The sequence below is a fragment of the Zonotrichia albicollis genome, chromosome 3, assembly GCF_047830755.1.
Source record: "Zonotrichia albicollis isolate bZonAlb1 chromosome 3, bZonAlb1.hap1, whole genome shotgun sequence".
Classification (NCBI taxonomy): Eukaryota; Metazoa; Chordata; class Aves; order Passeriformes; family Passerellidae; genus Zonotrichia; species Zonotrichia albicollis.
Window position 1 is genome coordinate 35,169,822 of NC_133821.1, and position 13,752 is coordinate 35,183,573.

The following is a 13,752-nucleotide window of genomic DNA, read 5'->3' on the forward strand; positions in this document are numbered from 1 at the left end:
GTTGTGTGATTCTTTTTCCAGATGTGATCCCTTTACCTTTAATTGCAATTTTAGCATATGAGAAGGTTTAGGAATGGAAAGACTGATATAAAGTGTCTGATGACACCAATTATTGGCTCAGGTTGTCTTCTAATTCCACGTGCACAGTAATGCATCTGCTTGAAGGTGCTTGTGCTGTATAGGCAAGTGTTCCTGGTTCCTCCCTGTGAAAGTGGGATGGAGATGTTAATGGTGATGTGAAACTGTGCAAGCTTTGAATGGTTAAATGTTAATTGTATGCCTGGATCTGCTGTGTATATTGTTGAACTGCTGAGCTTGCTCCTTTCATTTCATTGCCCAGACCCTCTTCTGTGTTTGCTGGGGTTTTGTGGCTTTGTTCTGTGTTTGCTTTCTTTTACCCCTTTTCTCTTGCTTTTTTCCCCTCCTTTTTTTTCCCTTTTTCTTACCCCCTCTAATTTTTGTTTCTTTGATTGGGTTTTGTTTGTTTTTGTTTAGCTTTACTGAAGCTCCAGAAGGGGAAGATGTCATCAGGTCTGCTTATGGGTCTGTAGGCAAGGGTGTGTAGAGGATGGGGGGTTTTTGGTTTTGTTGGTTGGTTGTTTTTTTGTTTGTTTGTTTGTTTTATTCTGATGAATAATGGTGAGGAGAAATGGGCAGAGAGAAAGCATTAGCAAGTAGTGATGCCTGGCAGGGGTTGATTACATTTGAAATAACGGGTTGTGATTTATGCTGTTTAGTTTTCAGTGAGAAGGAAGAGGAAGTGGGACACATCCTGTCTAACAACTTCTTTTAATGCTCCACAATTTATCTTTGCAGCATGTGCAGTAAGACTGTTCAGGTTATTTTCTATGTGAAAAATGTTCAGTACTGTCAACTGTTGAGACTTTTGCCTAATGTTGGCTGTAGACTTTGGTATTCAAGTAGCCCCACGTATATTGTTGCTGCTGCTTCCTTAACAGGTGAGCATGTTTTTAATGTTAATGTAATTTCCCCATGCCAGAGAAAGCATCTCAAAAGTTTTGAACCCAAAACCAACTCATTAATAAATATAATTTTGTCCTCTCACTTGACGCAGTAATTCCTTTTCTTTGTCACTGAACAGGCGTGGCCCATTTGTTGTAGCTCAGTTAATTTTGCAGAAATCAGTTCCTATCTTGGTGCTGTCTTGTCCTTCATGACCTTTTGTCAGTGAGGTGCTCTGAGGGCCAGGTCAGTGCCTGGCTCTGTGGGTCGTGGGTGCAGCTTTGCCCAGAGACAAAACAATCTGCAAGGCCACTTCTTGCTCCTCTCTGCAGGTGGCATCTTGTTTATCACTGAGGAGCCTGCTTAACCTCACCAGCAGGTGGTTTTTGAGATGAATACATGCTGAGATCTAGGGAGTTTTGTAATCAGGTTTTGTCAAGAAAGGGAGCATTTAGCCTGTGTTTGGAGAAGTGCAGATCTTGTTGAGTTCTATTATTTAGCATTTGACAAAAGAAGGATTACTTGCCAGGTCTTTCAGCTCTGTTTTTAGACTAAGGAAGAGAGAGAAAAACAAGAAATAAGGATTTGAAATAAATGTTTTTAATCTTTGCTGTTCCAAGGCTCGTTTTCACTTTTGTCAAGGTCCTTTTGGAGAGTGAAATGAAGTGTAAATTTTAAATCTTTTTTTTTCAGTCTTTTTGATGTGCAGGTGGGGCTGGAACTGTCTATGTTGTGAAAAATCCGGGACTAAGATTATTTGTTTCTAGGCAGAAATACTAGGAGAAATTTACTAGATTAAAAAGATAAAAAAATATTCTTTCATGGAAGCATCTCTTTTAGCACTGTAAGAGCCTCAAAACAGTTCCTGTCATCAACAATTCATGGTTTAAATAGGCAAGAAAAGCAAAAATAGGATGAAAGGAAATATTTAAAGGAAATAAAGGTATTTTGGTGGCCGTGTGTTCTCCCCTGTTTGCTAACATCCCCCAAATTTTATTTCCTGCATGATCCTTAGTGTCAAACGTGCCAGTATGACACCTCTTCTCTTCCCAAACCTGTGGAATTGGCACATTTGTGCATGTTGCCAAAGGGGAGTAAACAGTTTCAATGTCATTATTTAAAGGCAATCCCTGGAGGATTTTGGAAATAGACCCTTTGTGCAAGGAATTTGTGGCTTTTCCTTCCCTGGTTCCCCAGGAGGTTGTCCTTGCTTTGGGGACACCATGGGGCTGGTGTGTCATTCCTGTCTGGCACAGAGCTGGAAGCAGCTCCTGTCTTGTCTTGGCAGGAAACTCAGTGCCCTGTGGGGGCCATGGTCGGTGTGAGCTTTGGGAGATGAAACACTGGCTGAGGTAAGGAAATCCATCCCGTCACCAGGAGGGTTGGCAGGGCGGTCTGTGTTCTTGTGGCTTGTGTGTTGGTTTTCACTTTGTGTGTCTGGAATCCTGTTGTGGATCTCTGATTTTTTTCAGCATGGCTAATAAATTGCTGCCTTGCTGGATTTTCCAGTGGATTGGAAAATGGACTCTTTCTTTGGGGAAAAAAAAAACCCTGAGTTTGTTTTCATTGATATGCTTTACTTCTTTGTTTTCATAATCTACAAAGGAGTTACAAAAGTGTAATGGGCACAAAATTTCAGCTTACATCTAGAGGAATGAATAGAAGCAAAAAATACAGTCTTGTCTGGCTTAAACTGGAACTTTAGGAATTTTGCGTTGATAATTCAGATGTGTGGATTTGCCGTTGTGCAGCCCCTCCTAAATGTGCTGGGAATAATCCAGCAATGTCAGCAATGCCTAGAGCAAGTTATGTGGTTATTTTTTTATGAACCTAAAATTGTGTTAATCTTTGTGAAGGTTAGAAAGGCAAACTCATAATTCTTTTTGATCACTTATATGTTTTGAAGTGACTTTGGTACCCCACAAGCCCGTGTGTATCACTGCAGGTTATTTTTCAGAATGGCACATGCTTCAGTCCTTTCTGATACAGCCACTTGCAATTCAGACAGGTTAAACAGAAAAGAGTTTTAAAGGCTTTCTGCTTAATGCTTCAGTTCAATTAAATCCTGGCTTTGTTTGTAGAAGATAGGATCAGCATGCATTGGAACAATTGTTATGGCCCATAAAAATAAGAGGCTTTTTTTCGTTTTTGTCATGAATTCTCAAGTAAGCCAAAGTGAAGTGAACATGAACATTACCAAGAGATGCATATCCAGGAGTTTAACCTCCTGGTAGAGGAATACAGCTCCAGATATGTTTGTGGGTTTTTTTGCTTTAGGGTGTTTTGGTGGTTTTTTTTAGCATCATGAGCTCTACTGCTAATGGATACGATTTCATGGGAGTGTTTTAACAGTTTGGTTTTCTTTAAGACCATGTTTGATGAAGCTGTGAAGTTTAAGGAAGAGAATTTGTGTATTTGTTTAGCAAAACTGGAAATTCAGCAGCCCTCAAAGTTGCAAAAGGAAAAAGCATGAAAATCAGACGTGTAGGGGAAGTGATCCTGCATTAACTGACACAAGGTCAAAAAAATTGCCCTTTTCCCAGTAAGTGGGGTTCTGAGGTTGGCTTCAGCACACAGTTTAAACAAAGATAGTTAATTTAACCTGACACTGCCTGGCTGTCCTGTCCAAGCTGCATCTCTGTGAACAGATCCTGCTGCCCAGTGGCTCTGCCCAGCAGACAGCCTCACTCACCTCTGGTAGGCTCCACTCTCCTCCAGCTACACCAAATATTGAAATACACTTTTGCAGTTCTAGAATAAACTCCCACCGCCACCTCTCAATAGGAGGCTGAGATTCCTCCCCTACTCCTTCTCTTTTAACAACAGATCATTTCAAAAGCATGTCCTGTACTGTAATCTAAAGCAGATTTTTTGTCTGTAATTCAATTAAATCAGCATACTACTGGTTTTGTCATCTCAATGAATTTATTAAGCTTTTTTTTTCCCCTAGAAAAACAGTATGAGAACTCAAAGTACTTGAATAATTTGCAAAAGCAATTTTTTTACCTGATGGAGTAACTTTTTACAAAAGTGGCTCTGATACTCTGGGAACAGGATGCCTTATATGAAGCAGTGAAAGCATCATTTAATATTTAATATAGCGCCAAGTTGTCCAAATGCTATTAGGGTGTGTTTTTGATAAAATGTTCTTTTTCTAAAGGCTTTTGTCTCTATGAGGATACCTACTGTAATAACTTGTTGAAATTTGCCATGTTATGTTAGATGGTATTAGAGCATAATGCATGGAGTGTAATAGTCTGGGGGCGAGTCCTGGCTCCCTTTTCAGCCAGCTGGAGCCTCTCCCAGGTTTTTAGCCTGTCCCTCACCTTGCTTACGAGGTGGTCTGTGTTCAGAGCACAGCCACCAGCCAGGCTCCTCCCTGCTAAATTGTGCAGTAGGATCTACAACTTTCTTACCAAATCAAGTCTTCCAACAGTGAATCCAGTTTAAACTGCTAATTTGCTAATGATCCAGACCAAACTCCTGACTCAGAGGTTTGTGCCAAGTACGTGCTATTTCCACGCCTAGTCCTTTCAGTGGAGAGTGGTACCTTGCAAGCAGTTATCTGCAAGTGTTCTCTGGCCTGCTTTCAGGAATGGCTGGCACCATTCCCACAGCCACTGCCTGACTCCATCCTGTCTGCAGCAGAGTGGACCTGTGCTGGAAAGCCACCCTGCTGTCCCCACCTGCACCAAGATGCTCCACCCCACATAGGTGTGCAGGGGTACAGAGAGCACGAGGCATTGCTTTGAGTTGTGTTCTTGTAGGCTGGAGGGCTTCATGGAAATAAACAGCTCTTTAACATTTAAACATTATTGTGGCTATAGATTAATGCTATTTTTAGTTCTGAAAAAGTAATTTCTTTAAGTAGACTAAATGCTCATCATATGTAGATGTGATGCCCTTGCTCGGTGTTCTCAGATGTAGCATAATTGCAGATCACTTTGTGTGGCTCTTCAGGTGGCTGATTAAGGTTGGATTACAAACTCAGCTTACTGTTTGCTGGTACATTTCTTCCAATGTTCCTTTCTATCCTGCCTAAGAATAACAATTGGTTTATAAATGAGAACAGGAAGGAGACAATGCGAATAAGCCATGTTCTCTCATGTCCTTTTTAATGCTATAGATCTGATTTCATCAGTGAAAACAGTAAGATACTTCCTCCAAATTATTGGTTAATTTAATTCTCCTCTTTCCACTTCTCCCCATATCCCTCCAATGCACATATCCTCTATGGGCTTTTAGGATGCTGCAAGAACAGACTTGATTTCATCTGATTGCAGGTATGCTTGAAAACCTGTAATTTGCCTTAATGGAAGGTAGTGCTGACCTCTTGATAGCAACGAAGCAGATAAAATCAGCTGCCTGATTACCCATCAAATGAGTTACTCATTAAATCAAGTAATTATCCTGTGGTGAGACAAAATGAGTGATTTGAATTCTGTCAAGAGCTTAGCAAAGAAAAGCACTGAGGTATAAATCTTCTGTGAAGAAAAATCTTGAAAGATATGAAGTATAGTCATTTGCAGTCCTCCACTGCTCTCTCTTAACTTTGTTTTAGAGGAGCTGGGAGGAGCTTCCTCCTTGTGAGCCACCTTGCAGGGTGACAGACATTCATACAAGGTGGTTTTGAGGGTTAGTTCTGCAATATAAATGTGTCTATGTAAATTTGTTACATGTCTGGGCTATGCAAGTGTCGGAAAGCTGCACAAGTAACTTGCTACAATTCATTAATTCCTGGCTGCTGTAGTAAAATTTTACACTTTATTTTCATAGGGGGCGGCAGAATATTGACCCATATGACAGAATAGTGAAAAACTGTGTATTTGATGGGGAAGAATGCGCTTGAAATCTGTTACATTGCCAGTGGGATGCATCCTCAAATGATGCCTATAGAAACATGCAAGATTTAGTGAAGACTTCAGAAACGGGGACTGGAGTTGTCTTGGTATTTAAGCCAATCTTCTCATTGCTATCTAATACCATCCTTTTGTTCTGATGTCCTCCAATATCATTTGGTAGTGCATGCTTTACTGTAAAAGCCTTCATTTGTGTGGAAAAAACCCTCAAAACCAAACAACTCAACAAACCAACACATGTTCATGCTGCAGGTACAGGCCATGGAGAAATAGAATGAAATGTCATTGCAGGTTTGTTACTTTCAAGCAGATTTTCCTGTGGGCTGTGTTAAGATACTAAGTCACTAGTAGTTGAAGGAAATAGCTGAGTCTTCCTGTTTATAGAGGTAGTAGGCAAAAACATTGCTACTAAATAAAACACTGAAATTGTAACATTGTCTGGTGCTCGGTGTCCTATAAGCTTCTGTGGTGATTCCAGACTTATAGATGAATAAATCACTGTTACTGTTTATCTTCTTATCTTCTTTTGACTAAAACTTCTTGAACATTCTATAAATTCTTTTGGCCTGAGGATAGAAAAAAAGAGGAATGTGTGGTTTTTGGGAACTTGTATATTAGACTGAATAATTCAATGGTCAGATGTAGCCTCTGGTGTGTATGATTTAAAAAAATATTTCTGTTAACTAATTTGGATAATTTTACTAAAGTTTGGACATCTTTTGTATCTGAAGACTGTCTTGAGGTCAGGTGTCACTTACTTTAAAAATTTGGAATATTAGAGAGCGTCATAGATGCTCATTACATAGATACATAGATGCATCATTACATTGATTACATCATTACACTGATTACATCAATGTAATGATACCTTATTATATCTATAATTTAAAATCTGTGTAACCATGTGCATTTAAGAGTTCTGTAATTCTCCATTTGGTTTTGTGGAGTCCTTTAAACATGGTGCAAGCTGATATGAGAGAAAGTATTTGTAAGTCCATTTCATTGCTTATATTTCAAATGGAAGTTGTATGTTCAGAACTTGGTGTTAAAAAAGCAACACACACAATCCCCACTTGGATTAAAAGAAGCTATGTGTAAAGGTGTTTGTCAGGTTTCTGCCTGAAACTCTCGTGTTCGTGACTCCCCTATGAGGAATGGTGAGGTGATTTGGGATTGTTCAACATGGAAATGAGAAATTTTTAGGGTGACATGATTGTAATCTTCCAGTAACCAAAGGGAGCCTACAGGAACAATGGAGAGGGACTTTTTATCAGAGCCTGTAGTGACAGAACAAGGGGAAATGGATTCAAATTGAGAGTAGAGATAGATTCAGTATTAGGAAGAAATTTTTTACGGTGAGGGTGGTGAGGCACTTGCACAGGTTGCCCAGAGAAGCTGTGGATATCCCTTCCTTGTAAGTGTCCTAGGCTGAGTTGGATGGAGCTCTGAGGAACCTGGTCTAGTGGAAGGTGTCCCTGCTCATGGCAGGGGGTTGGAACTAAATGAACTTTTAATTCCCTTCCAATCCAGACCACTCTGTGATTCCTAGCTCTGCATGCTAGAGCTAGTTAGATGAATACTGTGACCTTCATGCTCTTCCATATTAAAAAAATACAGATGCTTCTGTAGTCTGTATTAAAAAAAAAAAAAAGTCAGGACATGAAAATAGATTTTAAAAATTATTTTAGTTTACTTTGTATGCAAGTAAATAGAGTTTATTCTTTATCCTAAGATGGTGGGAGCTTAGAACACTCAATACCATTGTGTCTTTTGTTAGCAAAGGAGTTGCTTGTAATTGTAGCCCTATCACCCCATGTATTTTATTCCCTTAGCTCATGAACTTTATCCTTCTCAAGGAACAGATGGGTAAACACTGCATTTCAGGCTCAGTTAAATGCCTTTTAAACTTGTGATTTCAGTGTGTTCTAGAGTGTTCTCTTGTTTTCCAGCTCTTATTACTTGATGGTAGCTAGGCAGATCTGGAGTACAGGAGTTTCTTGTGGTGAAGTAAGTACATGGTGATCTTGATCATATGTTGCCATAATCATCCCCAGCTCTTGGGGCTGGTGGTTCCACAGTGTGTGGATATGCCTCTTTGGTAATAGGATACTGTCAAACTCCTGCTGCTTCTGACCTTTAGTCAGTCTCTGCATCCTTGGTAAGCTGGATTCTTGAAAAATACAACTGTGTTTCTTAAAGCCATCAAGGACTTCTCCATTTTTTGTTGTGTGATGTTTTTCCCCTGTAGAATGGTGTGTCCTTGTCTTGACACAGCTGTTTAGTCTGTCACTTCCTTAGACCTCTAGTGCACATCACAGCTCCCTCCTCCTCTTTCTCCCTCTTTGAAATGAGCCTGTTTGCTCCTTGGTTTGACCTTTAGCTGTCATAACAAGATTGGTGATCCAGAGGAAGAAATTATTTTTTCTGACCTACTGAATGTTTATTTTCTGGCAATACCAACACACTTCTGTAGTCAAAAGTTGACCTTGGTCTCAACTCCTGTGAAAGAGCTACCAGTTAAAATGGTGGGGTGCCATTACTCTTGTCTCTTACTGTCCTTTCGTTACTCTCCAAAGAGAGGGGCTGGCAGAGGTGTCAGTTGTGCCAGGTTTTTGTAATACTGCTATTACTACAGGAAGGAACAGTGTCCATATGTTCATGTCCGTGGTGTTACTCAGGCTTTCAAGTAAGCATGGCTTCTAGTCTGGCAGATTTTATTTTTAACTTAGTTGAAAGGTCTCTTTTGCCTTCTGTGTGTGGATCAATGTGACTCCTACTAAAGACAATTTTTTATTAAGCAATTTGTGGAATTAGTATGGCTTGTTCTTCACATTTTATGTTCACCAAGTTTTAGGGTACTGAGAACACTACTGAAAAGCAAGAGAAGTAAACAGGAATTTCCACACTTGCCTTTTTGAAAAAAGCCACAAATGTGCATCTTGTGTGTTTTTCCAACAGCATAGGTCGTAAACCCTGCCTGGGGATTTCACAATAGTTCAATCCTACGTTTATAAATAAAACATGATGTGTATTAGTGTGACCCATTTTCCTTAAGAGTACAAAAATCTTGTTGTCAACTAAATTTAAAGGAATGACATGGATATAAAGCTGTTTCTACAGATTCCCTTTAAACCACTTTGTTTGGTAGTCTGTGCCATCAGAAGGGTAATTAATTTATGGACTGTACAGCTGCTATATATACTATGTCAAAACTGTGTGGCTGTAAATGATCATTTGATAAGGTCAGACTCTGAAGTGAAGTAGTAGCTTAAGGTCTGACACCTACATCACAATTGCATGTGCTAGGTAACATTTAAATGAGAGATGCTGTGTTTCTGCTGCGTGATCACAAATGGGGACAATCACCCCACCCCTGGGGTGGAAGATTTGGGTTATGCTGGCTATGCAGAAGTCTGGAGCCAAAAGCTGTTCCTGTTGGTGTGGATGAAGCCAGACTGGCACTGTGAGGTTTGTCCCTCATCTCCATGGCTTGCCATGTGTCTGAGCCACCCTTTGGGATGGGGTGGTGGCAGTGCAGTCACTTGTCACCCAGTGCACAGCTGAGCTGGTCACCCACGATGCAAGCCCTCTGGGCATCCACAGCTCCTGTGCTGGACATGCTCAGTCAGAACTGGTTTTGTGGGAAGGACTGTGCTTTTTGGTGAGAGGTTTTTCATAAAGGCTTTTCTACCTCCTCAGCACTTCAGAGTGGATAGTAAACAATAAACTTGTTGGTCTCTGTCATAAATAGTGTTCTCTTTCAAATTTTCCTGGTTTTTTAACTCCTAGTTTATTTTTTATGACTTTTAAAAGTAGTAAAAGTAGTCACCATTGCAGCAACATGTTAATGGAAACAGCCAGCATCTGGAGATGTTTTGACATGCAAGAATGACATTTAATCATTTTCTGAAAGGATACACAACTCTTAAGCAGTGTCATATTTCTAGAAGTAGATATTTTATTTTGTAAGCGCTTTATTGGAAAACACTTTGTAGGTGGTTTATGCACTGCTGTTTCCCCGTTTCTGCATGGCAGAAGTAATATTTATTTTTCTGTTGGCATAAGCTAAATAATTAAATAGCAGTCATTTCACCATAGCTCATCCATAACCATAGCTTTGATATAACTAAGACCACCAGTAAGTTGTCATTATTAATCAAACTTTTGCTTTCAGATCACTTTCAGAGAATGGAAATGAGTTATATTGAACAACCTTGTACAATTTACCTGTACTTTTCAAAATACCACTTATGCAAATCTTGTGCGTTTGAAGCTCCAGTCTTGACCAGAGATGAAACTGTGATTATCTCCACAAAGGTACAGACTGTATCTAACAAGGATGCCACTCTTCAGACTCTGTCTCCTCATGGACAGGGTTGCACATTTTCATGGGCCACTACCTAGGTTATGTGGTCTGAACTGTGGTCTGGAACTTATGCCTAGCACGAATTTTCAGGAGTAAAACCTTTTTGTGCCTGTGTTTTAGATTTAACACTTTTTCACTTTGTCTGTTGGATGGGCAGGAAGGCAGCTGCACGCAGTCTGCTGTGCAAGTGCCCCAGGCAGGCAGCGGAAGGCATGCTGCAGCTGTGGTTTGGTGCTGTGTGCTCAGGGAAATACCAGCCTTGCACATTGCCACCCTTCCCACCCTCCACATCAGCCTGCTGCCACCTCCGTCCTGTTGGTACAGCTGCTGCAGCAGCCAACCCCCTGACAAAAATAGGCTTTCCTGTGGTTGTTCTTAAAATAAGCATTTGCATTTGGAGGGCTCTGTGTTGTTTGCAAGTTTTTCTTTTTCAAATTAAGCAATGTGGTTTTGGACAACAAATATAAAATTTTCTCATTTAGATCACTTTTCTAGGCTAGTTGACCTAGGTTTAGTATGGTTTAGTTTAAAGCTGGGTATGGTTTAGTTGTGGAGGACACCTCAAGACAATTTTTCAGATCCAATGTACACCTCTTGTTCTTGTGTTTTCTGCCTGCTCATTTGAGAAAAATGCCATAGGAGGAAGGAGCTCAGTTAAGTCTAGGAGGGGGTGATAAGGGAAGGGCTCAGGCACTGCTGTGTGCTCTCTGCTGCATCCTGCCCTTGCACTGCTTGCCTGGGAACTTCACTCTCTTCTCTATCAGTTCTTATTTTGCTCAGGTTTCTGGCGATGAAATGTGATTTACAAATGGAGCTGTTTCACAATCTCCTTAAGTCATCCACGGGCAGAGCTGCTGTTGACAGACACTATTCCCACCACTCTTTCCAGAGGGTGCTGCCGCCTCCCTGCTGCTGCAGCATGGCTCATTGGGCCATACACCATGTGACTGGCCTGGTGAGTTTCCCTGTTTTGATGTTGATGAGTTCAGTTTCATGCTGTTCAGTCTCCTGGTGTGCTTCCTTGTGCAGCCCCATGAGCCGTGTTGGCAGGAACAGGATGAGAAGGGGAAGGATGCAGGAGAAGGGCAGGGATGCTTATTTTAGCAGTAATGCTGCTGTATGCCAGCTCTAAGTGACCTTAATCCTAGTCAAAGGTCCTGCTTTTCATCACTCTGGGAATTAATGCTTCAGAGAATGGAACCTTATTAGGGTTTATTACAGTGCCCGGAGTGAGGAGGAGCGAGCAGCAGCTGCCACATCCCACAGGTGTTAGTGGGAGCACTGGATCCTGCTGGATCATCCTTGTCCTTTTTAGCTCACTAACCAGCCTCTGAACACCTCACAAGTACAGCTGGAAACAGGCTTGCTTCAATGAGCATCCTTAACCAAAATGTGTCTTGTAAAACTGTTTAATTACTTTGTCTCACCTGATGAGATGGTTTTGGTCTGTTGTGCTTGCTGAGTGATAGCTGATATAACATGGGTTTAAAAACAAACTGAAAGAAACTTTTTCCTCCTAAAGATAAAGCAATCAAATTGGAAATTGGGTGGCTTTTACAGAAATTACTTTTATTCTCTCTTTTCTATGGGGTAAAGCTAATGAAGGCTGCTGCTGAAGGGTGATACTGTTTGACAGTGAGGTTAATTGCCAGCTGAAACATTGCTGCAGTTTCTTTTCAGAAAGAAGAAAGCAAAATAATTGAAGGATCATTTGCTAGTGGAAACATGATTGATTTCATATATATGAGGAAACAAAATTAACTAGTGCTGCCCTCTTGCAGTTCAACAGCAAGACAAGCGTTGAACTAGTGTCACTGCAGTTCAACTTTGTGATGTTTATGTGCAATTACAGGTTTTGTGAATAAAAGGTAGATAAGGGAGAGTTTCCAGTAATCTTCTGGATGGAATATAACACTGTGATTTCTTCATGCAGCAGCTCTTGGATCTGAAGCCTCCTAAATCTAAGGGAAATTAAGAAAGCCTTAATCTCTGAAAGCCAATTTCCAAAATTCATACGGCAGGTACTTTCTTAGGAGCAGTATGACTTGCCAAGGAAGCTCAATAGGTAATCTTCCTCTCTTTTTTCTTTAAGTACTAAAAATGTCCTGGGTACAAGTGTCTGTTCTGCACCTGAGGACATGGTGGCTTTGGTGGGGGCACCTCTGGTTTCCTCAGTTAGCTCTGGGTGACTGGAAGGTAATTTTTTGGGTATGGACCCACAGGGACCTGCTTTGTCCTTGTCTTCACATGGAAGTGGTTATTCTGAAGATTTCATGCCTTCCTATGGCTGTCTTCAAAAGCTGGAGAAGCCATTTCCTCCCTCCTTTGAAGAGAAGGCACATTCGAGTGCTTTTTGATTCCTGAAAATCTGAAGTATGTCTAAAAAAATTTGTACAGTCATAAACCGGTGCTGCTGCAGTCTTTGAGACATTCACTGTTCTGAACAACACCAGATGTGTAGTGTTCCTAAATATGTGTATGTTGGGGATAAACAAGCAATGAACTAATCTGTGCTTGTGCAGTGTGCAGAGCTCCATTTGTGGTCTTTAACAGGCTTTTTAATTTTTGTTAGATTGAAGAGTGTTCGTTAGTTTTTTTCATGGTGTAGCAATGCACTCTGCACTGCTAATAATCTTGAGAGTTTTTTCCTGAGCAAAGACTTACATTGTGTATGTGTTTTATTTTGATATGTGCCATATTATAAGGGTTTTTTTTTTCATTATTTATGCCTATATAAAATACTTCAAAGAGCACTTCCTCATCACCCACCATTCATGTTAAGTAACAGCAGGGAAGAGGGACCTGAGATGGTGCTTAGGCTTGAAAAATGTAGAGATAGACAGGTGTTGAAGATAGGTGGCTTAGAAGGACAGGTATGGTAGAAGGGCCAGAGATAGAAGAGTGAAAAGTCCTAATGAGGAGGTAAGGTTATCATGATAGATTTAAAGGCAACTTGAGGAGTTTTGATCAAGTCTTCAGCTGAGCAGGGAACAGCACATGAGTGGGTTGAGAGTCCTTCTGCCATTTTCAGGGGGAGCTGTATACACTGGGCCTTCTGAAATCTTGTTTCAAAAATTAGAGTTCCGAGGATCATTCCAGCAGCGCTCTGACATTTGCTTTGGTTCCTTCTGCCTCATCCTTATGATGGAGCAGACACTAAGCTCTGTTTAAGATACCCAGAAATTGCAGTGTCTTGTACTCATGTTACAGAAAGAGAGCCTAACTCTTTTAATTTTGTGTGCTTTACTTACTTCAAAATTGGTATATTCTTAAAGAAATGTGTTGGTGTGAACTACAGTGGATGCTTTTTGTGAGTGGCATGTAACGTGTCACTGTTCAGGGCACTAATGGCCACTTAAGATTGCAATCAAGCCTCTTTCTGCTCTTGGCACTGATCTAACCAGTACTACAGTGTCTGTTTGGCCTCATGGGGCACTCTGCCTGTCATTTCTTCCAAGGCTTCATAGTTGTATTGGGAAGCAAGCTGAGTTTGAAAGGATACCGAAGTGTGTGTGTTAAATTATTCTGTCTGCCCAACCCACCCAAGATAAGACTCAGTGTTTC

The 13,752-nt window shown here is 40.7% G+C and overlaps 1 protein-coding gene across 3 annotated transcripts in view; it reads left to right on the forward strand.

Annotated features, from left to right (window-relative positions):
* Positions 1 to 13,752, forward strand: part of EML4 (EMAP like 4) — a 147,656-nt gene that overhangs the window by 45,380 nt on the left and 88,524 nt on the right. Inside the window, exon 1 of one of the 3 annotated variants that reach the window (XM_074537159.1) lies at positions 12,214 to 12,253. The exons of the other annotated variants lie outside the window; for them this stretch is intronic. Coding sequence (XP_074393260.1) covers positions 12,229 to 12,253 — 25 coding nt within the window. The 5' untranslated portion in view covers positions 12,214 to 12,228. Of the gene's footprint in view, positions 1 to 12,213; positions 12,254 to 13,752 lie in introns of those variants that run through there. 3 annotated transcript variants of the gene reach the window in all.